The sequence below is a fragment of the Gopherus evgoodei genome, chromosome 3, assembly GCF_007399415.2.
Source record: "Gopherus evgoodei ecotype Sinaloan lineage chromosome 3, rGopEvg1_v1.p, whole genome shotgun sequence".
Taxonomy (NCBI): domain Eukaryota; kingdom Metazoa; phylum Chordata; order Testudines; family Testudinidae; genus Gopherus; species Gopherus evgoodei.
In genome coordinates, this window is record NC_044324.1 from 158,290,087 (window position 1) to 158,312,855 (window position 22,769).

At 40.4% G+C, this 22,769-nt stretch overlaps 1 protein-coding gene across 1 annotated transcript in view; it reads left to right on the forward strand.

Moving 5' to 3' along the window:
• BIRC6 (baculoviral IAP repeat containing 6) overlaps positions 1-22,769 on the forward strand; it is a 338,471-nt gene that overhangs the window by 131,674 nt on the left and 184,028 nt on the right. The window contains 8 exon segments of the mRNA XM_030557127.1: positions 1,645-1,778; positions 6,464-6,591; positions 14,555-15,117; positions 16,099-16,274; positions 18,257-18,353; positions 18,527-18,721; positions 20,187-20,387; positions 22,121-22,400. Of these exon segments, the coding sequence (XP_030412987.1) occupies positions 1,645-1,778; positions 6,464-6,591; positions 14,555-15,117; positions 16,099-16,274; positions 18,257-18,353; positions 18,527-18,721; positions 20,187-20,387; positions 22,121-22,400 (1,774 nt within the window).

Consider the following 22,769-nt stretch of genomic DNA (forward strand, 5'->3'; position numbering starts at 1 on the left):
GATCTGGAAGAAAACATAAAATCCTCCCTGATTAAGTTTGTAGATGACACACAAATTGGGTGGGGAGTAGTAAATGATGAAGAGGACAAATCACTGATACAGAGCAGTCTGTATCGCTTGGTAAACTGGGTGCAAATAAACATTATGCATTTTAATACAGCTAAATGTAAGCATATACATCTAGGAACAAAGAGTGTAGGACATACTTTCCAGATGAGGGACTCTATCCTGGGAAGCAGTGACTCTGAAAAAGATTAGGGGGTCATGGTGGATAATTAGGAGAACATGAGCTCACAGTGTGATGATGTGGTCAAAAGAGCTAATGCTATTTTTGGATGCATAAACAGAGGACTCTTGAGTAGGACTAGAAAAGTTATTTTACCTCTGTATTTGACACTGGTGCAACTGCTGCCGGAATCCTGTGTCCAGTTCGGGTGTCCCCAATTCAAGAAGACTATTGATAAATTGGAGGGGATTCAGAGAAGATCCACGAGAATGGTTAAAAAATGAGAAACCATGCTTTATAGTTAAGGACTCCAAGAGCTCAATTTATTTTAGTTTAACAAAGAAAAAGATAAGAGATGACTTGATTAGTCTGTAAGTACCTATATGGGGAACAAATAGTGGATAAAGGGCTCTTCAGTCTAGCAGAGAAAGGTAAAATGCATCCAGTAGCTGAAAATTGAAGCCAGAGAATTTCAGATTTGAAATAAGGTGTACATATTTAATGGTGAGAGTGCTTAACCACTGGAACAGTTTACCTAGGGTTGTAGTGGCTTCTTCGTCACTGACCATTTTAAAATCAAGGCTGGATGTTTTTCTAAAAGTTGTGCTCTAGGAATTATTTTGGGGAAGTTCTATGGCCTGTGTTATACAGGAGAGCAGACTAGATCAGTGGTTTTCAAACTTTTTTTTTTTCACAGACCACTTGAAAATTGCTGAGTGTCTCTGTGGACCACTTAATGATCTTTCCAAATGTTATTTGCACCATTAGCTAACTATAGTAAAGCACTTTGGATAAAAGCGCTACATATATTTATATTATATTATATTTATATTAAAGAACAAAAAATGTTTTGTTCTACAAATAAAGCGCAGAACTCACATTTTAATATCAATAGTATTATCTGAGCTGGTTCTGAGAAGTTGGGCCGTCTCTCCCCAGCAGTCGCAGCCCTGGAGCTGGGTAAAATCCACCTCCTTTCTCTGGTCGCCGCAGCCATGCACATCCCAAATTCCTCCCACCCGCTCTTCTCACCCCACTGCCCCCTCCCATCTACTCCCTATTCACCCCAAGGGCACAACATCACCTTATATATGTGTCTTCTCTAGGGTCCAGGCACCTAATTAATGGAGCCACATCTGTGTGGCTCCACTAATTTAGGTGGGTGGCCCTTCATTCTCTTTTGCGTGGCCACCCAGGCACGCATCTCAGAGGGAACTATCCAGTTGGGGGTCTGTTAGATTTGGTGGTGGGAAAATGGTATACTCAGAACCTCAGTGAATGGTAAATAATATATAGTAGTTTACTCCATTTTGAATAATGATGTGTAATGAATAATGCATCGTGTGTACCAAGTATAAATTTTATTAATTTTGTTAGTACTTGCAGTTCAAATTCTGTTTTTATGTTTTTGTTTTTAGCTGGTTCAAGCAGTGCCATCGGAGCTCAGGAAAGTACTGCCCAACTGTTGGTGTCAGATCCCAACCTCATTCATGTTTTAGTGAAATTTCTTTCAGGCACTAATCCTCATGGAACAAATCAACACAGTCAACAGGTAATGCTGCTAATTACAAAAACAGAAGTAACTCAGAATTCTAGTTAATTATTTTACCTAGTGTTATACAACCTCATGTCCATGGCTTGCACCATCATCACTTGTGTGGTTTTAGATGATTGTGGTCATTTTTTGTGTGTAATTGTTTTTGTTCAAGTATATGTCCCGATGAGAGCTCTACCATAGGCTGTATGCAGGGCTGGCTCTAGGTTTTTTGCTGCTTCAAGCAAAAAAAAAATTTGGCTGCCTTCCCCGCCCCCCCTGCCGCTCCCCTGCCCCCGGGCTCTTCTCCCCCACCCCGACCTACACTCTCCTTCCACCCCAGCCCTGGGTCACTGGTAACTTGCTCCCAGGGCGGGTCATTCAGCAGGAATTTTGGATGTGCACAGAACACAGACAGGATTGGTTCCTATATGGTTACAGAACTGCAGTAAAGTGGAACAATTTTCAGTTTGTGTGATTGGAGGATATCTGGATGCATATTATAAGACTGTCCTTCATAAATGAGGAAAAGTTGAGGTGCCTTTATTATTCTTTTGTTCCACTCTTTGTTTCTATGAGGAATTTGTCAATGCAATATCACTGTCTTCCTTTTAAACAAATAACATTAAAAAAAAAAAAGCAATGGCTGTTGAAAATATCAATTCCAGTCCTAAAAACCACTGGAAAGCATTTCTTGCTCAACTTTATCCTACTTTTTCTACAGCAAATTACAGTGGATCAGTATATTTGATTTGGGAGAAATGAAGTAACAGCTGCCCAAATTGAGCCTGAGCACTCCTGAATTTTGAGGTGTTCAAATCTGGAAGGCAGGTGCTAGATTCCCTTTCTGAATATTAGTTAAATCTGGAAAAGAAAAGTCAATTTCTGCTTCCATGGTTCAGAAGTGGAAATCCTCCTATGTGCCTGGTACTGTATCTAAAACTGCCCAGTTCCAGAGCCTCTCCTCCCTTACTTTTCATTTTAAATTCTAGTGGGATCCACATACCTCCCTTGCTAGGCTTCAGATAGAGGGGCACTGTCCATTTAGTCCACCCAATTCCACCTTTGGGGGGCTGCAAGGTGAGGTCACACCAGTATCCCTAATCCAGTCTGGGGATGTCTTCTCAAGGGGATATCTGGGCCAAAGCCTTCTACTCCTTGGGCACACTCGTTCCCCATTCACAGTGCAACCCCACTCTAGCAGTGAGCTCTCCATTCGCAGCAAGCTGCAGCATGAGGCTTTAGCTACCATACTCCCTCCCCCTCCCTTTCCTGTTGATAGTGGCCAAGAGAATGCTAGGAAATGTAGTTCTTTCCCTGCTCCAGGGCTGGTTCTATAGGCAGGGAGCTAACCAAGGAACTACAGCTCAAAGGGCCTCCTATTGGTTCTCAGCTCCCAGATAGGATCCCTGCCAGCTGTCGCCCCTGCAAATGGGCTGGCCCAAGCAGCTGCTTGCTTTGCTGGTGCCTAGAGCCGCCCCGGCAGTATGTGTGCTTGTGCAGTCTCGATCAGAGACTGCGAAGTTGTGTCTGCCAGCCCTTGCCTGAGCAGAGCAGTGCCAAGTGCTCTAAATGAGGGTATATAGGGATGCATGAGTATAGACCCCTAGGGTGCCAGGGTAAACTTCTTGGCCACCCCAAATGAAATGTTGCCTGTTCTGCTCCAAGGGACGCTAAAGCCACAATTCTCAGGGGAATGCCTGATAACACCAAGGCCCAATATTCTTCTTTATGATTTTCCATCTATTCTGTTAATCCTTAAGACCCTTTTCAGGATGTGCTGAAAAGGAGCAAGAGCTATGCTCATAGCACCTGTTTGACCGAGACAGTCTCGGAGTTAATGCATCTTAGATTGCCTCTCACAAGGGACCTACTGACACAGAACTCAGGGACCATCATCCATTCTAATCCCTCCTTCCTGAATCTGAGAGCATGGCTCCTAAATCACTCTCAGGCATGAAGTTGGTCATTGCAGATAGATTTCAGTCAGTTTTCTTATCCAGTGGAAAGTCCACTACTCACAAGACTTGCCTCCAAAAATGGAAATGCTTCCAATTCTGGTGTTCTTCCCTTCTTTTCAAACCTTGGAAGTTCTGCTTTCCAAGATCTTGGACTACTACCTATTAGAGTACATCTGGCTGTCATCACAGCCTTTCACTCACCCATTCAAGGCTTCAGTCTTTGCCTATCCTACAGCAATTAGATTTCTTAGAACTTGTTCTCTCTTTGACACCTGGCCCCCCAACCTTGTTTTAAATGCCTTATGGAAAACCTTCAAAACAATGGCAGCCTTCTCCCTCCTCCAACTCTCCCTGAACATTTTGTTCCTAATTGCCATCACCTTAGGAAGGAGAATGGGGAAGCTGGACTGATGCAGCATCCATCACCTTCTACAAAGACAAGGTTATGCTACATTCCCATCCTCATTTCCAAAGGTCTCCCGGAGCATAATATTAACCAGGAGATTCACCTACAAGTTTTCTACCCAAAACCTCATTTCTTTAGGGAAAAATCAAGCCTTCATCCCCTGGATGTCTGAAAGGCCTCTGCGTTCTATCTGGACAAGACTAAACCGTTCCAAGTCTCTCTCAGGCTATTTCTATCAGTTACAGATGGTATGAAGAACCAGCCTGTTTTCACATTAAGGCGAAGTGGGGTTGGATCTTGACATGCTATGAAAATATGGGGGTTCAGCCTTCTTGCTGAGTAATAGCACATTCCGCTAGAACTCAGTCCACATTGGTAGCCCTACTGAAGAACATTCCCATAGCAGAAATCTGGATTGTTTTAGTTTTCTCTCCATAATTTAGATCCCATCATTTTAGATGTACATTTTCCAATGTGCATTATTTTGCATGTGTCACCATTGAATTTCATCTGCCATTTGCTGGCCCAGTGAGACAGTTTTGTGAGGTCCCTTTTTAACGCTTCAGTCAGCTTTTTTATCTTGAGTAATTTTGTATCATCTGCAAACTTTGCCACCTCACTATTTATCTCTGTTTCCAGATCCTTTCTGAATAAATTGAACAGCACAGGTCCTGGTACAGATCCTTGGGGGACCTCAGTATTTACCTCTTTTTCACTGTGAAAATTGACCATTTATTTCTTCCCTTTTACCTATGTTTTAACCAGTTACTGATCCATGTGTGGACCTTCCCTCTTATCCTGTGCCTGCTTTCTTTGCTTAAGACCCTTTTGTGAGAGACCTTGTCAAAGGTGTGTGTTTTTTTGTTTTTGTTTTTTTTTTAAGTCCAAGTATACTATATCCACTGGGTCACCCATATCTACATGGTCATTGATTTTTCATAGAATTCTAGCAGATTGCTGAATCATGGTTTCCCTTCACAAGAACTGCACTGATTCTCCTCCAACATATCGTGTTGATTGATGTGTCTGATAATTCCTTTCTTTACTATAATTTCAACCAATTTGTCTGGTACTGCCTGTAATTGCCAGGATTGCCTCTGGAGCCTTTTTAAAAAAACGGTGTTACATTAGCTATCCTTCATCTGGTGCAGAGGCTGATTGAAGCGAAAGGTTACATACCACAGTTAGTATTTTTGCAGTTTCATATTTTAGTTCCTTCAGAACTCTTGGGAGAATACTATCTGGTCCTGGTGACTTATTACTATTTAATTTTATCAGTTTGTTCCAAAACTTCCTCTTAACACCTCACTTTGGAACAGTTACTCAGATTTGTCACCTAAAAAGAATGGCTCAGGTGTGGGAATCTCCTTCACATCTTCTGCAGTGAAAACCAATGCAAACAATTTGTTTTCTGCAATGGCCTTGTCTTTTTTGAGTGCTCCTTTAACACCTCGATCATCCAGTAGCCCCACTAATTCTTTGGCAGGCTTCTTGCTTCTGATATACTTAAAAAAATTGACTCTTAGTTTTTGTGTCTGTGTGTGCTAGTTGCTCTTCCTATTCTTTTTTGGCCTTCCTAATTATACTTAAACTCTGGCAAGTCAGGTGTAAATGCTTTCTTCTCAAGTTATTCATAAGGTAAGTAACCTTTCCTTTGTTCATGCTGTTAGTTTCTTTATTTAATAGCATAACTCATGGATATGTTTTTTCTTTTCCAAGCTATTCTGGAGGATTATGGTAGAATCAAACTCTACAAAGTATACCAGTGATTTGGTAGTCCATGTGAGGGATTTCCTAGTAACAATTTTGTTTTCAGATACAGTAAAATAATGCAAGTAAACCCTATTAACTGAAATCGAATTAGTTAGGAGAACTGTTAATGAACCATTTTAAGATTACGTAGTTAAGTATGTGTCAAGTTAAGAACTATGAAAATTAAGACTGATATTTTTTAACCTGCCTATATTACATATTTATTTGCTGACTACTTCTAATGTATATGTTTCTATGTGAAAAATCCGATTAAGAGGGTTGGTGTTGGATAAGCTAAATTACTCATTAAAGATCAGAAATTTCCTGTAAACGATAGATTATTCCCCTCAAAACAGTTGTTTGTTAACCAAGAACTGAATTTTTGTGGTGTTACGACCCATCACTGGTGGTAGAATGCAAATAAGAAAAGTTAACTTGTATCCATCCAATGGAAATTCCACAGAAATTATTCAGGAATGCAAGTTTAGTTGACATAATGCTTTTCCCATAAAACATTTTACAGTAGATGTACTTTAAACACAAGCTTCCTTGTAGCATAAACAACTTTTGAAATCTCTTTTCAGGTTGGGCCAACAGCTACACAAGCTATGCAAGAATTTCTTACTCGATTACAAGTGCACCTTTCTTCAACTTGTCCTCAGATGTTCAGTGAATTTTTATTAAAGTTAATACATATACTTTCAACAGAGAGGTAAAAATTGAGTTTTATCTTTAATATTCAAGTTAATTTTTTTACTTTCAGAAATAGCTTTAGGCTCGGTCTATAATACAAAAAAGTGTTTCTGTAACTAGGATGTGACACTTTGATGTTCATCCCATTGCAACACAATGTGTGTAAATCATAGCTGAAAAGATTTTGCACATCAACACATACTATACTGCCTAACCATATTTAAATGAGTTAATTTTGGGGTGTTCTTAGCAGTACTAATGTGGTACCTCCGTTTGGGTTAAAATGCCTGATGTACATGCCCACAAATCTGCATGGGCAGCAAGTGGAACAGTGTACTCAGGACTCTCCACAAGTCCTTGCATGAGGGACTGCAAATAGGAAGACTATTGAATGTGGATGACTGGATGACATTTGCCTCCTCCTGGAGTTGATTGGGGAACTTGTTCTTTGTTGGAGCAACATCTAAAGCTGGGGTAGGCAACCTGTGGCATGATTGCCAAAGGCAGCACATGAGCTGATTTTCAGTGGAATTCTCACTGCCTGAGTCCTGGCCACTGGTCCGGGGGTTCTGCATTTTAATTTAATTTTAAATGAAGCTTCTTAAACATTTTAAAAACCTTATTTACTTTACAAACAACAATAGTTCAGCTATATATTATAGACTTACAGAAAGAGACCTTCTAAAAACGTTAAAATATATTACTGGCATGCGAAACCTTAAATTAGAGCGAATAAATGAAGACTCGGCACACCACTTCTGAAAGGTTTCCGACCCTGATCTAAAATGATGCTGATTTGGGAGGCCTGCCAACAAACCCTCTAATTTTTCATTAGCCAGAGGAAGCTCTGCTGGGAGACTCTAGTCTAAGGGGATAAAAGAATCCGGAGTGTGGCATGAAGTGTGGGTTAAGAGGATTTGCTGATAGATTCTGAAAGTATTGGTAAAGGAGGCTAGAATGGGATTTATGAAGCATGGTTTCATATAATATCCTTGCCATCAACTGCTGCTACTTGTCCTTCAAAAAATGTTATTAAACATGCATGTTTTACGGTCTTCATCATTACCAATAGAAATTAAGAATATACTTAATTCTCATATCTCTAAAAGTGTTTTCAAATAGTCCATATATTAATGAATGCTAAACACTCCCTATATCTTCGCTAGTAAACACTAAAAAAATTTAGAAAGAAAACCTTACTGTAATGGTTATTTTTAAATATAGTTCATTGTAGAATAGATCTCATCACCAAATAACAGTATTTGTTGTTTAAACTGGTAACTAATTCCTTTCCAATATATTTGGGGTTTTTTTTAGCCCACAGACTTTTTAGCCAAAGTCAAAAGATCATATTGACTTTATTCAGATCAAAAATATAATCAGTTGATCAGAGTGGAAAATTAAGTAGCAACTTGCTATTGTAAAGATGTAAAAGGTTGAATTCCTTGTTTAAGTGTTTAAATTCTGTTGTTAAAGACTTAATTCTTCCCTGCTACTGCAAGTATTTTACTGTATGTCAGTCTTATGTTGCCACTTACTGGGATGCAAAGATTTGAGAGAAACTCACCCCTATTTTATAAGCTTAATTTTGACTGCCTTCAAGTTTTCTTTGCTTCCTGGCCTCAGCAGCATGGATTGGTTACCTCTGCTTTCCTGCTCTCTCCTTCCTTTATAGGTGAGGGCCTATAAAGAGGCATGGGCCCACCACCCCTCTAGTTCCTTCTCAGCTGCTTGTGGCTTGAGATGAAGCAACTGTGGTGTCCACTGCTTTCAGCTTTTCTTATTTACCTCCCTTGTTTATTTCATTTATTTAGGTTTTCATTCTTTTTATCAGTTGGAGCACAGCTTATGTTTGGGGATTCCTCCCCTCTGAACTTGATGCCTTGCTCTTTGTGGTCTATGATACTTCCCTGAGGTATGTTTAAGATTCTGGGGTTCAGGCCTTGCCAGATCTGCCAGAAACCTTTTACCCATAGTGATGGTCACTCTAGCTGTGTTCAATCTCTCAGAGAAACTCTTGTCCCATCAAAGTGTAAAGTCTGCATAGGGTTTAAAAGCAGGTCCCACAAAGGTAAGAGAGGCTAGGCTAAAACTCCTCTTAATAGAATGCTCCTTAGTTCCAATGGAGTCTGTGTTTATCCCTCTAGGTCAGTCTCAGACCATACCAGTGACTTCAGGTGCAGTTCTAGAGATGAAGCCCTCTAAAAGAAGAGACCACCCCTGTTTCTTAGCAGAGACTCTAGAAAGAGGACTAAGCTCACTACATAGAGCTGATTCTTGAGTCCTCATGTCCCACAATAGGTACAGCTGAGGCTCCAGCTGGTGCTGGTAGTGAAGTATCAGTACTGCCTAAGAAGTCCAATTGGAGAGGTCTTCAGTTAAACAGCACCAGGTAACAACTGATACCTCTAGGCATCAAGACGCATCTAAAACCAGGAACTTGAGGGCTCTAGTAGTGTCATCTGATAAGAGCCATAGAAACAGTTCAGAGTGATACCCAGCTCCTTCTCAGGTACTGTCCTCCTCAGGACGTCAGCTCTCTGAGCACACAGCTATCATCTTCTTGGCCTCTCTGGTACTACATAAAGCATCCTGGTTCTGCATCAATACCTATTCCAGGCCCCAGTACTGGTTCAACAACTTGTCTGAACCCTTTCCCACTAGAACAGGATCTGATCTACTGCCTCTGCAACTGATGCACAAAGCCTCCCCTCCCCATGCCCCCGCAACTCCCCCTTTCAACTCAAGGGATAACGCATCCTCTGACTGAGGTTTCTGTACAAGGCTGTCACAGCATCATGCCAACACATGCCTCTAGGGATGTGCCCTGATGAGGACTTTCCAGAGCCTGACAGATGCCCTCGATTCACTGAACAGCCACTGGCTCCACAAGACTGCTCACTGGTATTTTATGTTCTCTTGGATCCTGAGGCGACCCAAGATGAGCGAGACCAACCACACAAAGAAGGGTCAACTTTTGACAAGTTCTCATCTGATGAGATGGTAATGCCACTCTCACCCTCTCATGCAGACAACTTTAAGGCCGTCCAGGACTTAATGAAGAGTCTAACTGAATCCTTTCACACTGCTTTGGAGGAAGGTTTAGTAGTCTCAACATTTTCTGTTGAACATTTCACATATCTCCTCCCAGTGTAAGGTCACCCTACCCATCAATGAGGCACTGTTCTCACCTGCATGAACTCTATGGTAAAAACACCTACCATTATTCCACCCGCTTGCAGACACCAGATAAAAAATAACGTTCTGCCCAAGGGAATGGAGTACTTCTACTCCCATTCCACCCCTCGTTCCCTGGTGGTAGACATGGTCAACAAAGAGAACTGTCAAGCATGCTCCACACCCTCTCCTTCCCAGAACGCATCTAAATGCCTTGATCTCCAGGGTAAGAAAAGCTATTTGTTGGCTGCTTTTCAATTTTGAGTTACAAATTACTAGGCCTTGATGGCAAAATACAATTTTAACTACTACTGAGTTTGTTCAATTTATTGAACAACTCCCATGAGACCACAGGGAACAATTTCAAGCCTACTTTTCAGAAGGTCAGCTGATCACTAGAGCTTCCCTGCAATCTGCTCTTGACAACCCCAGTGTGGCTTCATAGTCCTTAGCTTCCGCAGCAGTTATACAACATCCTGGTTCGAATCTTCTGGCCTCATGAGGGAGATACAGAACATTGTGAAAGACTTCCCCGTTGAAGGGCTCAAGCTCTTTTGTTTGAACACGGACCCCTCCCTCCACTCCGTTTCAGTCACTGGGAATGTGTGTGCCTGCAACAAAGAGGAGTCTTCCGCAAATCTCAAACAGTATAATGCTCCTGATCATTTCAGTTCCACCTACTGTGGCTCTACGGAACCTCCTCCCAAAAAGGGGAGGGACCACCATCTTCCCACAACCACCCAGCCTACACCTTTCTCTAAGCAACTGTTTTGACAACTTAGTCCAGGGCCTAAAGCAGCCTCTTTGGATCTTCCGCTCTACAATTCTACCATCCAACCTCCTTTTGGAGACCACCTATCTCATTTACTATCTGCGTGTGAGCTCATCACCTCAGACAAGTGGACCCTACGGTGGTCACTATGGGATACTCCATTCATTTCCATTCTCCCCACACATACCCACCTCGGTTCCCCATCCCTCTTCAGGGAGCCTTCTCGCATGGAAGGCTGCATCTCAGATGTGTTCAGGCATGGCTAAGGACTTATGTATGCCCTGAACAGACTCTTTCCAAACAAATCACTGTACCTTCGCAAGTGGAAAGAACCATTAAACGTCTTAGGTGGTGAAAAGAGCCATAAAGGTGTTCACGTGAATCCTATACTCATGTCTACCACCTTTGAAAATCCTTACCATGGATGTGTCTCTCTTGGATTTCAGTCACATCTACAGGTTGCCAGTCTGTCAAGATAACGTTAAGCAACAGGGACGCTATGTACTATATAAACCTACATGGGGTAGCAAGATCTCACTCTTTATGTGCAGAATCGCTAAAACTGTGGAACTGGTGCATCTCCCATCACATAAAAATCTGTGAGATTTACCTATCAAGCCTTCAGAATGCAATGATGGACTCCCTGAGCAGGAACTTCCATCAGGATTATGAATGGGAGCCCAGTGTCTATTTTCCACAGTAGATTTCTTCACAGTTTCGCCCAATGTGAAATATTGCTGCTTCTGCTCCAGAGGAGGATGTGGCCACAATTGTGTGGGAGATACCCTACTTGCACCTTGGCCCCAATTCCTGCTCTGTTTACCCATCGAATCCTCTTAATACTCAGGACTTTGCTCAGACTGACACAGGAAAGGGAGCTAAATGGGCCTTGATTTCCTCTATCTTTGTCCACTGTGACAATTGGAACACGAGTGGTGTATGCCACCTCCTAAGGGGGTGGGTATGCACAGCATGCCTTTCATTTTTGGAGGTGCTGGGACTGTGGGCAGGAACCCAGATTTTCCTGAGGGACCTTTATCTGGGGGATTGCAGCAGCAATCTGACACTAGCTCAGCTACATCTGTTTTTACAAGAGCAGAGCTATGTGGATTCAAGGATACGTGCCAAAGTTGGGAGTGTGCCTCATCTTGGTTTGGTTTTCTGGAACAGGATCAGCTAAGCTTCCCAGAATCTGTTTGCACTCTTAATTCCTTTTGTGATGCTTCACTTTGATTTGGAGAGGGGACCTGGAATCATGCTTCTCTCAGCTTCCTTTTACTGCCCAAGGTTGAGGAGATTCGGGCAGGGCAACACAGTCGTGATTTTTACTTTCTCCTTGACAATCCTGCCACTGCTGTTTTTTTAGATGTGAAGAGTCTAACACTGAACCCCCTGTGGACACTTCTTGAGATCCTGGAGCTGCTCTTCAAGGGTTTGTGTTCTACAACCACCATCTCCAGCTTGCTGCATTGGTTTCTTAATAGAAGTCCTCTGTTGGTAGAGGCATACTATCTGACCAACAATAGAATGTCTCTAGCTTCTTGCATTTACTCTAATCTCATAGATCTTCATGGCCTGATGTAGCATTGGGATAGTACTGTCCTGTCTTTTTTTCTTTCCACCAGAATGTTTTGGATTTCCTTCTGTTAGAATTCAAGAGGCGCTTCATTCAGCGAGCCTCATCCTGCAGGTTCTGACAAGACCCTATTTGAGACATTAGAGCAAACTTATTGATAACTTCTTTCCTTTAAGATCTTCTTTTATTGTAGTGACTGTGGCATGTGAGAGAGATTAATTCTCTTCTCCCTTCTGTGTGCTTTCAATTCTCTTCAGAAGAGTTTATTTTGTTTTTTCCTGGAATTTGTTTCTGCAGTTAATACCAAATTCCTCTGGGACAAGTCCAGTATCTTCCCCATCGGTGACAAGAGGCTGCCTTTATTGTATGTTGAAGATGTTCTTAAGCTTTATATTTCTCATTTTCAAGAATATAAAAAGTCAAAAAAATCACTCGTTTTGAATGTTGCAACAAGAGCAAGGCGGCTGCTGCTGCTGTTAGATGGGTGTGAGGCTGCATTCTCATGTGGTCTGGCTGGTAAACCTTGTGTTCTGAACTTGTCAAATGTCATAGGGCTTGAAGTCTCCACTTCAATGCTCACTTCCCAGGTATATAAGGTAACAGGCTTGGCCTCACTCTTTTTACTATCAGCTAGACCTATTCACTTCTCTGGATGACTTATTTGGCTGCAAGTGCCAGCTAGCAGCACAATAAGATAAGCTCACCTCGTGAGGTTGCTGCTGCTTAGAGCCATTGTATGTCCTTTTAACCTACCTTTGTAGGATGGGAGAAGAGACTTTGAAAAAGGGAAAATTACTTGCTGGTCAATCTATTTGTTGTCTCCTCTCATTCTGCATCCTGCCTGACTTCTTAGTGGTTGGTGTGCTGCCTCTTGCTTCCTGTTTCTCTTGTATTCAATTGCTTCTTGTACAGTTCTGGTAGTTCTTTAATTGGGATGGGCAGGTCCTGACTAGGGCTTATATAATTGGGGTAGAGCTTTTTCAGTTCTGCTTCCTCACTTTCCAGTAGATGGCACCATAATACTTTGTCTGTTAATCATAGACTGGAAGTAGAGAAGACTGCGACAAGCAAAAATAATTTTACCTTGAATGATATCTGTAATTTGAAATAGTAGAATGCTGTATAGTAAAATTTTAAATACATTCATGATGAGAAATAAATGTGTTTATTGGCATAATCATTCCAACTTTAATTCGCTTTGTCTATATATTACAGCATGTTACTGTTTGCATACTACGTTTGACTTACGTTGACCAACACACAAACTCAGGGTTGAAATAAAACAGTTTTTGAAAAAGGAGTTGATTCTTCTGATACTAAAGCCTCCTTTAAGTATGTCTTAAATATTTTCAAACAAGAAGTAGGATTTAAATCTCCCAAAACACAGGAAAAGCACCAAAACGGGTTCAGATATTTAATATTGTTTTCAATATATTTTCAAATATGATTATTGTTCATCAAAGCACTATACTGAATGTGAAGGAAGCTTTATTTTATTTTTAATTCTCTTCTCTTTTGAACTAAAACCTCACTTGGTCTTCTAAATTGCACTCTTAAGACCATATACTGAAACACTAATTCACTTTATTTTCTGTAACGTTGAAAATTACAGAAAGATTCAATTCTAAATCAGTAGCTTATTGCTAGTTTTGAAATTTAATTTTTTCTTTTAGCTAAATAAGACGTAAATAATTCAGTGCACATTGGTAAAACTTCAAAAGTAGTAGTACCAAACATCCATTTTTCAGACCTCCAGTAAGCATGCTCTCTAAATTAGAATCTATCTTTCATGTGTCTTATTCGCATGCGAATACTTACTTTGATCTGTTTGTGACAGTCATCAGTAGAATTATTTGATGCTACTTTCCTGTGGTATTGATGCGTAATTACCCAGCCATACCATTAAGGATTAAAAACCCAGAAAATTTGATGGGGAGTAAAGAATCCTTTTTTTTTTTTTTTTTTTTTTTTTTTTTTTTTTTTTTTTTTTTTTTTCCTGGCCAGAAAAGAAATGGAAATTCACCCAATGGTGGTAAAAGATTGGAGGGCTTTCCCTCACAGAAAAACTTTCTGCAAGTTTACAAAATTTTCCACTCAGTAAATTTCATCAAAAATTTTTATGCCAACATTTCAAAAATATCTCTAAGGTAACTACATGGCCAAAGAAACAGTAGTTCCCAGACTCTTTCAGTGGGAGATGTTTACCTTTCTGATATCAGATATGCCCCATGTAATTATAAAAATTGCTATGAAAAATAAATGCCTATCCCCTCTGTTAGAGGAACAGAAAACTAATTACCTGTGTGCTTTCAACATACATTTTTGAAAATTGCTAGGTTTTCAGAGGATATTGGTTAGTCAAATACAGTAAGTCCTTTAAAGAGGGCTACTTTTTGAAGATATATAAACTGTTGTCACCTGTCAGTTAAATATATTCTGTTTGATTCTCTCTTTTAGGGGTGCTTTCCAAACAGGCCAGGGACCACTGGATGCACAAGTGAAGCTCTTGGAATTTACCCTGGAACAGAATTTTGAAGTAGTGTCAGTTAGCACCATTTCTGCAGTAATTGAGTCTATCACCTTTTTGGTGCACCATTACATTACATGCTCAGACAAAGTGATGTCTCGCAGTGGGTCAGACAGCTCAGTGGGTGCTCGAGCATGTTTTGGAGGGCTCTTTGCCAATATTATCCGCCCAGGTGATGCCAAAGCAGTTTGTGGAGAAATGACAAGGGATCAACTCATGTTTGATTTGTTAAAGCTAGTTAATATCTTAGTGCAGCTGCCACTTTCGAGTAACCGAGAATATAGTGCTCGGGTTCCAGTGGCTAGCAGTACTACAGACAGTGTTTCTGATGAAGAAAAAGTTTCGGGAGGCAAAGATGGCAATGGAAACAGCTCTAATACTCAAGGATCAACTGCATATGTGGCAGACTTGGTGTTAGCCAACCAACAAATTATGAGCCAGATTTTGTCTGCTCTGGGCCAGTGTAACAGCAGTGCTATGGCAATGATAATCGGTATGTATTTGCAAGTAGATGGTATTCATTTAAATAAAAATCAAGGAATGTCTCTTTCAGAATGTAAAGACTTTATTCATTTTCTCCCCATATGAGAAAAATATAATAGTGTAGAGATGAAAGTAGGGAGAGAGTAATACCAACACACACTCTATTGTGGAATTAGCAATATAACTTTTTGGAAGTTGCTTAAAATGTTTTAATAGAATAGATCAACTTGAATTATGAACAATTGAAGCAGCATTATTTCTTGACTTCATCACTGCTTCCAAAATGTAGAGGGCCATATGGTGGCTTTGGCCCTAGCACAGGGCATAAGAACCATCCCACCTCTCTCATTTCTGTTAATCTCAGTGAATGCTGACAGTGTGTTCTGACTACCAGGTATATGCAGAGGTCAGAGTTTTCTAGGAGGTTTACTCTTATAGGTAAGCAAGCTGAGTAGTACTGTGAATGGCAGAGCTGCCATTTAGCAAGGGAATAAATTTAGAACTCCTGTGCAACACATACATGTTAACCAGACATTCAGTGAGCTGCAAATAATCTATAATATATATATATATATTGATATTGCCCTCTGAAAAGAATCCTAAATACATTTTAGTTGCTTTTGGCTAGAAGGAGCCAGCTGTGACCCTGGAACTTCCTGTCCTATTATCATGGTTAATTAACCTCCCTTGTTGTGTCTCACCTAACATTAAAGTAAGCTCTGTGGCCCAGGATCATTCCTTCCTATTTGTTCTATAAAGTGCCTGACGTGTCTGGGCTCTGTTATAATAATTTACACTTCATTGCAAACTTCATTGTTAATTACATGCAAATTCATATTTTGCAGTAGCTATGGGAATACTAATTTAATGGAGACTTAAATAGCATTAGATTCTGTTAATGCACTCTCTATTTGTGTAAAACTGTCAGTGTCTGTTTGCTAAGCCTCAGCCTCTTGGCCTTTAAACTGTGCATTTCATCTGTTTTTACTAGGTGCAAGTGGTTTGCATCTCACAAAACATGAAAACTTTCATGGTGGATTAGATGCAATATCAGTTGGAGATGGATTGTTCACTATATTGACAACACTTAGTAAAAAAGCCACAACAGTGCAGGTGATGCTTCAACCAATTCTTACCTACATGGCCTGTGGGTACATGGGAAGACAAGTAAGTTCTCTTAAGTCTATTCAGTTACAGTTTGAAATGTTCTTTTAATAGAAATTTTATAGTCTTGTATCTGAGACTTCAGTCTGCTTTAAATATTTTCTTAATTAATCCTATAAAAAGCCTTTTTAGATTTCAAGGCCTTTCTAATAAACAGGGAAGTCCTCACAAATAATAGTTCACTCCATAATTGAGTTACCAATGTACATGTAATTTTAATGGTGTTTAGTCTCATTAAAATTGTTTCCAAGTAGTTTCACTGCTTTAAGTACGAATTAAATTAGATTCATTTCAAGTGATACATATTTGTAGCAATGATACAGCTATTTCCTTGGATCTTATTTTCTCCTTCATGGCTCTGCCTCTGTAGACTCTGAAGACGTTGCATATCCTCCACTTTACCAAAGTGTCAGGAGCACTATAGTGGTATGTCTGAGCCTAATTGCTGATTTGGAGACCTACAAAGCTGCCTTTCCCTTGATGAGTGTGGCCCTGATCACGTTTTGGTTACCTCAGGCATTTTTTTGCTCAGCTCTTCTGAGCCTAGCTTGTCCATTTGTGACCAGATCTTGGAGATGTCCTATGTAACTGATTTCCTTCCAGTGAAACATAGTGGTGGGCCAACACCAGCTTCTCAGGGACTGCATCCTTCCCCTGTTTAATGAACTCACACCTATTTAGCTCTCTGTGGGATAAGACTTTCCCCTTCAGAGCACTGATCATGGTGTCTTCATTTCCTTGTTTTCTAATCAGGCTTTTAGGTATTCTTGTATCTGAATAATGTTCTGGCCTTCAGGCATTAGCCTTTCACCTGGGCTGAGGTGCTCATCAACATCCACCTCCAGAGCTTCCCCTCTTTAATAGATCTTCCTTGGAATCCCCCTTCTCCTGCTGGGAGCTGATTCCGCACCACACAGGCTAAAGCCTTACAGAATACGCAAGAACAGATATGAAAAATTTGCTTGGGTACTTAAGCAGTATCCCAGCTCAGTGAAACAGTTACTTTTATGTAGGGGGGCTTTCATCCATAATCTCCTGGACAAGCACATAGATAAAATGTTAAAATAGGATTAAGAAGTCTCCAACATGTCTTAGAGCTGCTTTCATTTGTCCAGCCACTTTTAAGGATGCATTCTTCTGGGTTTGCCATGCGTTTGCCTTAGTTGGCACTAAAAGTGGGAACACCAGCACCTTGTGAATTCCTTTGAAAGGACTTCAGTTCTTGCTGCATCTTTTTGTATACTTCAGGTGGCAATACTAATTCCATATTGTAACTGCATTTAACCGAGGATCCCTTCAGTGTAATCATGCTGTTTGAGGAGACCCTAATTATATTCTTCAAGGAAGCTGATGTTGGCAGTCTTTTCAGCTGCCTTGTCAGGGAAATGAAAAGGCTTTTCTCTGTTTGCCTTTCCCTTAGGGGTTATAGCATACCCATTTCATCCTTTGGTTCCTCCAGCATTAAGAATATCGTACTGGCTGGCTAGCATTCAAGGCAGAACTCATCCATGTATATCCCTGTTTTCACAAATTATCAGTGAATTGTTGCTTGTCTTGATTGCTGCCAGCCTTCTTGAAGGGTGGTTGAAATGGTTTCTTTTCCATCTAGACTGGTTCTACTCTGACGAGGGCGGGGGGATGGGAGGAGTCATTGGCAGTTGTATGTTTTGGCTATTCAGTAATTTTAGGCCCACTCTTAACTGAGTAGCTTTCCCTGTTCCTAGGCAAAGAAGATTTTTCCTGAGATGGGGAGCCAGGGAAAATATATCAATGCTATTTCATGGTAGAAAAGTGAACTGGGCACTTACATTAGCTGTTGGGAAGTGCTGTCCTATCTTGGACTTTATGTAAACACAATGGGAAGTTTATTACCTGATTATCCTCAACCAGGGGTGGGGAAGAGAGGTCAATTCTAGAAAAGCAATAATCTTGCGTGACATTTTAGCTGTGCACTATACATCGTGTCTTAAGTATATTTCTTCTAGGGTTCCCTTGCTACCTGCCAATTATCTGAGCCACTGTTATGGTTCATTCTGAGAGTGTTGGACACCAGCGAAGCACTGAAAGCATTCCATGATATGGGTAAGAAAATGGGATTTTCCCTCATTAAAATGTGCTTAGTATAACAACATTAAGTAAGCAAGTTTAAGTGGGTCAAATATGCTTTTGCTTTTAGTGTTAAGTAGAAATTCTAGCTTTTGGTTTCTTTTAGTTCCATACTCTAATGTACATTTAACTTGCTTCACTTTACTTAGGAGGTGTTCAGCTCATTTGCAACAACATGGTAACCAGTACAAGAGCCATTGTCAACACAGCAAGAAGCATGGTTTCAACTATTATGAAATTTCTTGACTCTGGTCCTAGTAAGGCAACAGATAGCAGTTTGAAAGCAAGAGTACTAGCTTCTGAGCCTGATAATGCAGAAGGAATCCACAATTTTGCACCATTAGGTTTGTAATACTTCTGGTTTTTTTGCCTTTAGGAAACACTAAGTTGCACTAAGACACACATTTTTAAAAATGGCAATGAGGTAGGATAGTCCGTAAACTTTATACAAGGCTATTCTTAGAATCTGAATATGCTGATCAAATGATAATGATTTGTGTGCTGGCCTAGCCCAGAAGGTACTCATCCAGAGTCTGAGTACCAACAAGACTGGAGAGTGAAAAAGCCCATTTTGATTAAAACGAATATATTGGTCCTGGGTGGGGGTTCAGATATTGTGGGGAAATGGCAAAAGATCCCTCCAAATTTGAGTGACAGTATCAGAAGAAACTATTACAAAATGGCTATAAATTGCAAAAAATAAAATCAATGCATAGTTGATAGAATAAGGGTCCGTTATGCATCTTCTACTTTAGTGTTTTCAGTAATTAGCTTAAGAATAGATATGAACAGTTGTTGTCTTCAAACTCTCTCTACAGAGAGCTTGTAAGTAGCTGAGATATTGCTCTAACTACATAATATATGCTACAGGTCACCTCCACATCTGTTACAAACTGCTCACTGTCAGCAGCAACTTGATGCTAAGTACAGATGGTAGTGTTTGGCACTCAAATAACTCTTCCTACTCTATTCTTAAACCAGGCAGAGATAAAAGAGTAATGGTTGCTCCCAGCAGAACTAAGAATGTAGTAAAGAGTGGGGACTTGCAAACCAAGGTTGAAAACTTCCTTGCCAGGTTCAAGACCATGCATGTAGCAATCTGAATGTTAGTTTCCTGTACTCTTTGAAAGGCGGCCAGGGCAACAACCTTTGTGAAACCCTTTCAATGCCCCTAATGCAAGAAAGAGAGGGGAGATACTTTGAACCATTTGTGACCTTACCAGTATCTTTAGATGGACACAGAGTAGGCTGTAGTATTTTGAGGTGGACGTGCAAGACTGCTTTTAAGTCATGTGTACGTAAAAATGTTGTGCATATGTAGTGCTTGAACACTGCACTTGCATAGGTGAGGTTTCCGTAGCAATGGGGGTGGGGGTCGTGATAAACATGGAGATACCAAGTTGGATTCAGCACAGCACATTCCCCATTCTCAGCAGCTGAGGTGGGAGCTTTTCATCTAACCAGAACATTGGCCCTGAACTTTGCTAACAGGCTCCTGTCACATCCTTTTTATTTTGGCTGTGGATCTAGAAGGTTTAAGATTTTGGCTAATAGATGTCTAGCATATTTACAAGCAAAATTGCATTAGTTGTATAAGAGTTTATATATGCACACACAAGTTATGTAAATATATTTTAATGGAAAGACAAATTAATTTAGTAATTACAGTGATTAAATCAGGTTGCAGTGTTGTAACCTACAACGAATAATAATAGAAAAATGTTACTCTTTAGTGACTGGTAATTTGAATACTAGTTAATACCAATTCTAAACTCAGATTACAATTAATATAATAATTGTTGTTTGAAGGTTCAATCACATCAAGCAGTCCTACTGCCCAACCTGCTGAAGTACTACTTCAGGCCACGCCTCCCCACAGAAGAGCTCGATCTGCTGCATGGTCTTACATCTTTCTACCTGAGGAAGCCTGGTGCGACCTCACAATTCACCTTCCTGCTGCAGTGCTGCTAAAAGAGATACACATCCAGCCTCATCTTGCATCCCTTGCAAGTGAGTAGATTTATTAACAATTGTGCTGAATTGAAAAACTTATAGAATATAATTTTAGAAACACGTTTTCTTTGAACATAAAAAAACTAATTTAAGAACACTAACAAAAGCCCAGCAGTTTATTAGCTTTTGCTTTTATTATTGAGAATCAAATGCCATTTCTTAGTTTTCTGTAGTTTGTGCTATTTGAATTAAGGGCAAACCTACACTTAAAAAGCAGCACCAGTGCAGCTGCGCCACTGTAGTGCTCTAGCGAAGATGCTACTATGCTGATTAGAGAGCTTCTCCCATCGGCATAGTTAATCCACCTCTGTGAAAGACAGTAGCTATGTCAATGGGAGAAACCCTACTGTCAACATAGTAAGTGCTGTTTGCACCGGGGTTTAGGTCAGTATAACTGCAATTCTCCATACCTCACCCTGAGCAATGTAGTTACACCAACGTAAGTCTGTAGTGTAGACAAAGCCTGAGTGCATGGCTTGCTGCTCTTCTAGTTCTGCCTCCCTTGTCTGTGGTGAGTTGGTAGGAGAGGCCCTTGCATTTCATAAGGAATCAGTTTACATATTGCTTGTTTTCTTAGTTTCTGGCCCCAAATGTTAATTCTCCTGATGCCTCAGCTGCTTTCTCTGGAGCATCCTACAGGGCCTATTAAAGCCTTTGTGATGGCTGCTTTGTTTTGTGATGTTAGACATGTTCAGTTTTAATGGATTGTAATCACTGACCTGATCACTCTCTCTCTCCCCCCCAGGTCCCTAATGTTCATTTATACTGGCAAAACTGCATTTTTTGGCCAGTTTAGCTTATTTGCCCAGGGGGGCTGGAATAAGGTATACCAGCAGAAGCACAGTTTTGCCAGCACAAGCTTCATACACACTTGTGATTTTAGAATACAGGTATAGCTATACCAGTAAAGTGCTCCTGGTGTAGACCTAACCTGAATAGGCAGGGCACCCTATGCCTTCTTAATTAGTTTAATCCCCACTCTTTTTGAAATAAAGTGCACAAATCACACTTTGGATGTAGATAAAAGCATTAAATTAATGTGAAACTTATGGTTGTATTTTCCCTCTCAGGCTACACAGTTTGTTTATTTTAATTATTCTGGACTGTCTCTTTTAGGCTCTGTCTACACTGCATACCTTACAACAGTGCAGTATGCTGTGTAGCCACTCTTAGTGGCCGAGAGAGAGCTCTCCCGGCAGCAAAATAAAACCATCCTAATGAGGGGCAGTAGCTTCATCGAAGGGAGAGCATCTCCCACTAACAAAGCACTATCCACATTGGTGCTTTTTGTTGTTAAAAGTTTTGTCATTCAGCAGGGTGTGGTTTTTTTCTGTTTGTTTTTTGAGTGTTAATCACACATCAGGATGCCATACTTGGCGGGGAGAGGGGAGCATCTCTGTGTACCTCCAGGGCAGGGGTCCCCCTCCTCCTGCTCCACTGCTGCTCCTAGGCCTCCTGTCTGCCAGTGGAACCACCCCTAGCCAAGCTACTCCACTGCACAGAGGCTGATGTCGGGTGTCTACATGCCCATTCACCTCTCAGCATACACTTACTCTCCCACACACACTTCCCCCCAACATTCAAAAATATTTAAGTAAATGGTATTCTGTTTAACTGTGTGATTAAAACTGCGATTAATTGACTATTTTTAATCTCAATTAATCGTGATTATTTTTTAATAATTTTACGGCCCTAAATAAAATTTTAAACCCTGTTTTCTTTCTCTGTAGCTTGCCCTTCATCAGTATCTGTTGAAGTAAGTGCAGATGGGGTGAATATGTTACCTTTGTCAACTCCTGTTATCACAAGTGGTCTCACATATATAAAAATCCAGCTTGTAAAAGCTGAAGTGGCCTCAGCAGTTTGCCTTCGACTTCATCGCCCCCGAGATGCTAGCACATTAGGCCTCTCTCAAATTAAATTGTTAGGCCTCACAGCCTTTGGAAACACATCGTCTGCAACAGTTAACAATCCATTCCTTCCTTCTGAAGATCAAGTGTCTAAAACAAGGTATGTTTATCAATAGTTGCAAGAAATGAGGAGAGCTATCCACGCTTTTCATCCTTTCTTTATGAAGCCTTTTATGTGTCTAAGGCAGAAGTCCCAGGTAGTGAACTGAATTCTCAGATTGTCAGCGTTTCTCTGTAATCAACATCAATAGTGTCCATTTTAACTCTTTTAGAAAATTTGGCTTTTAACTTAATACAAGCAAGGATTAAAAATAAATTTAAGAAATTAAATGTATTGCATTTTAAAGTCAACTGGTAATAAGGAATTTACTAACCTTTAGAAAAAAGGGTTGATAGTTTCTATTGGAAAATTTAAGCTGCATTAGTGAGACATCATAATAGAATTTTTGGTTTAATGGAAATTTAAAAT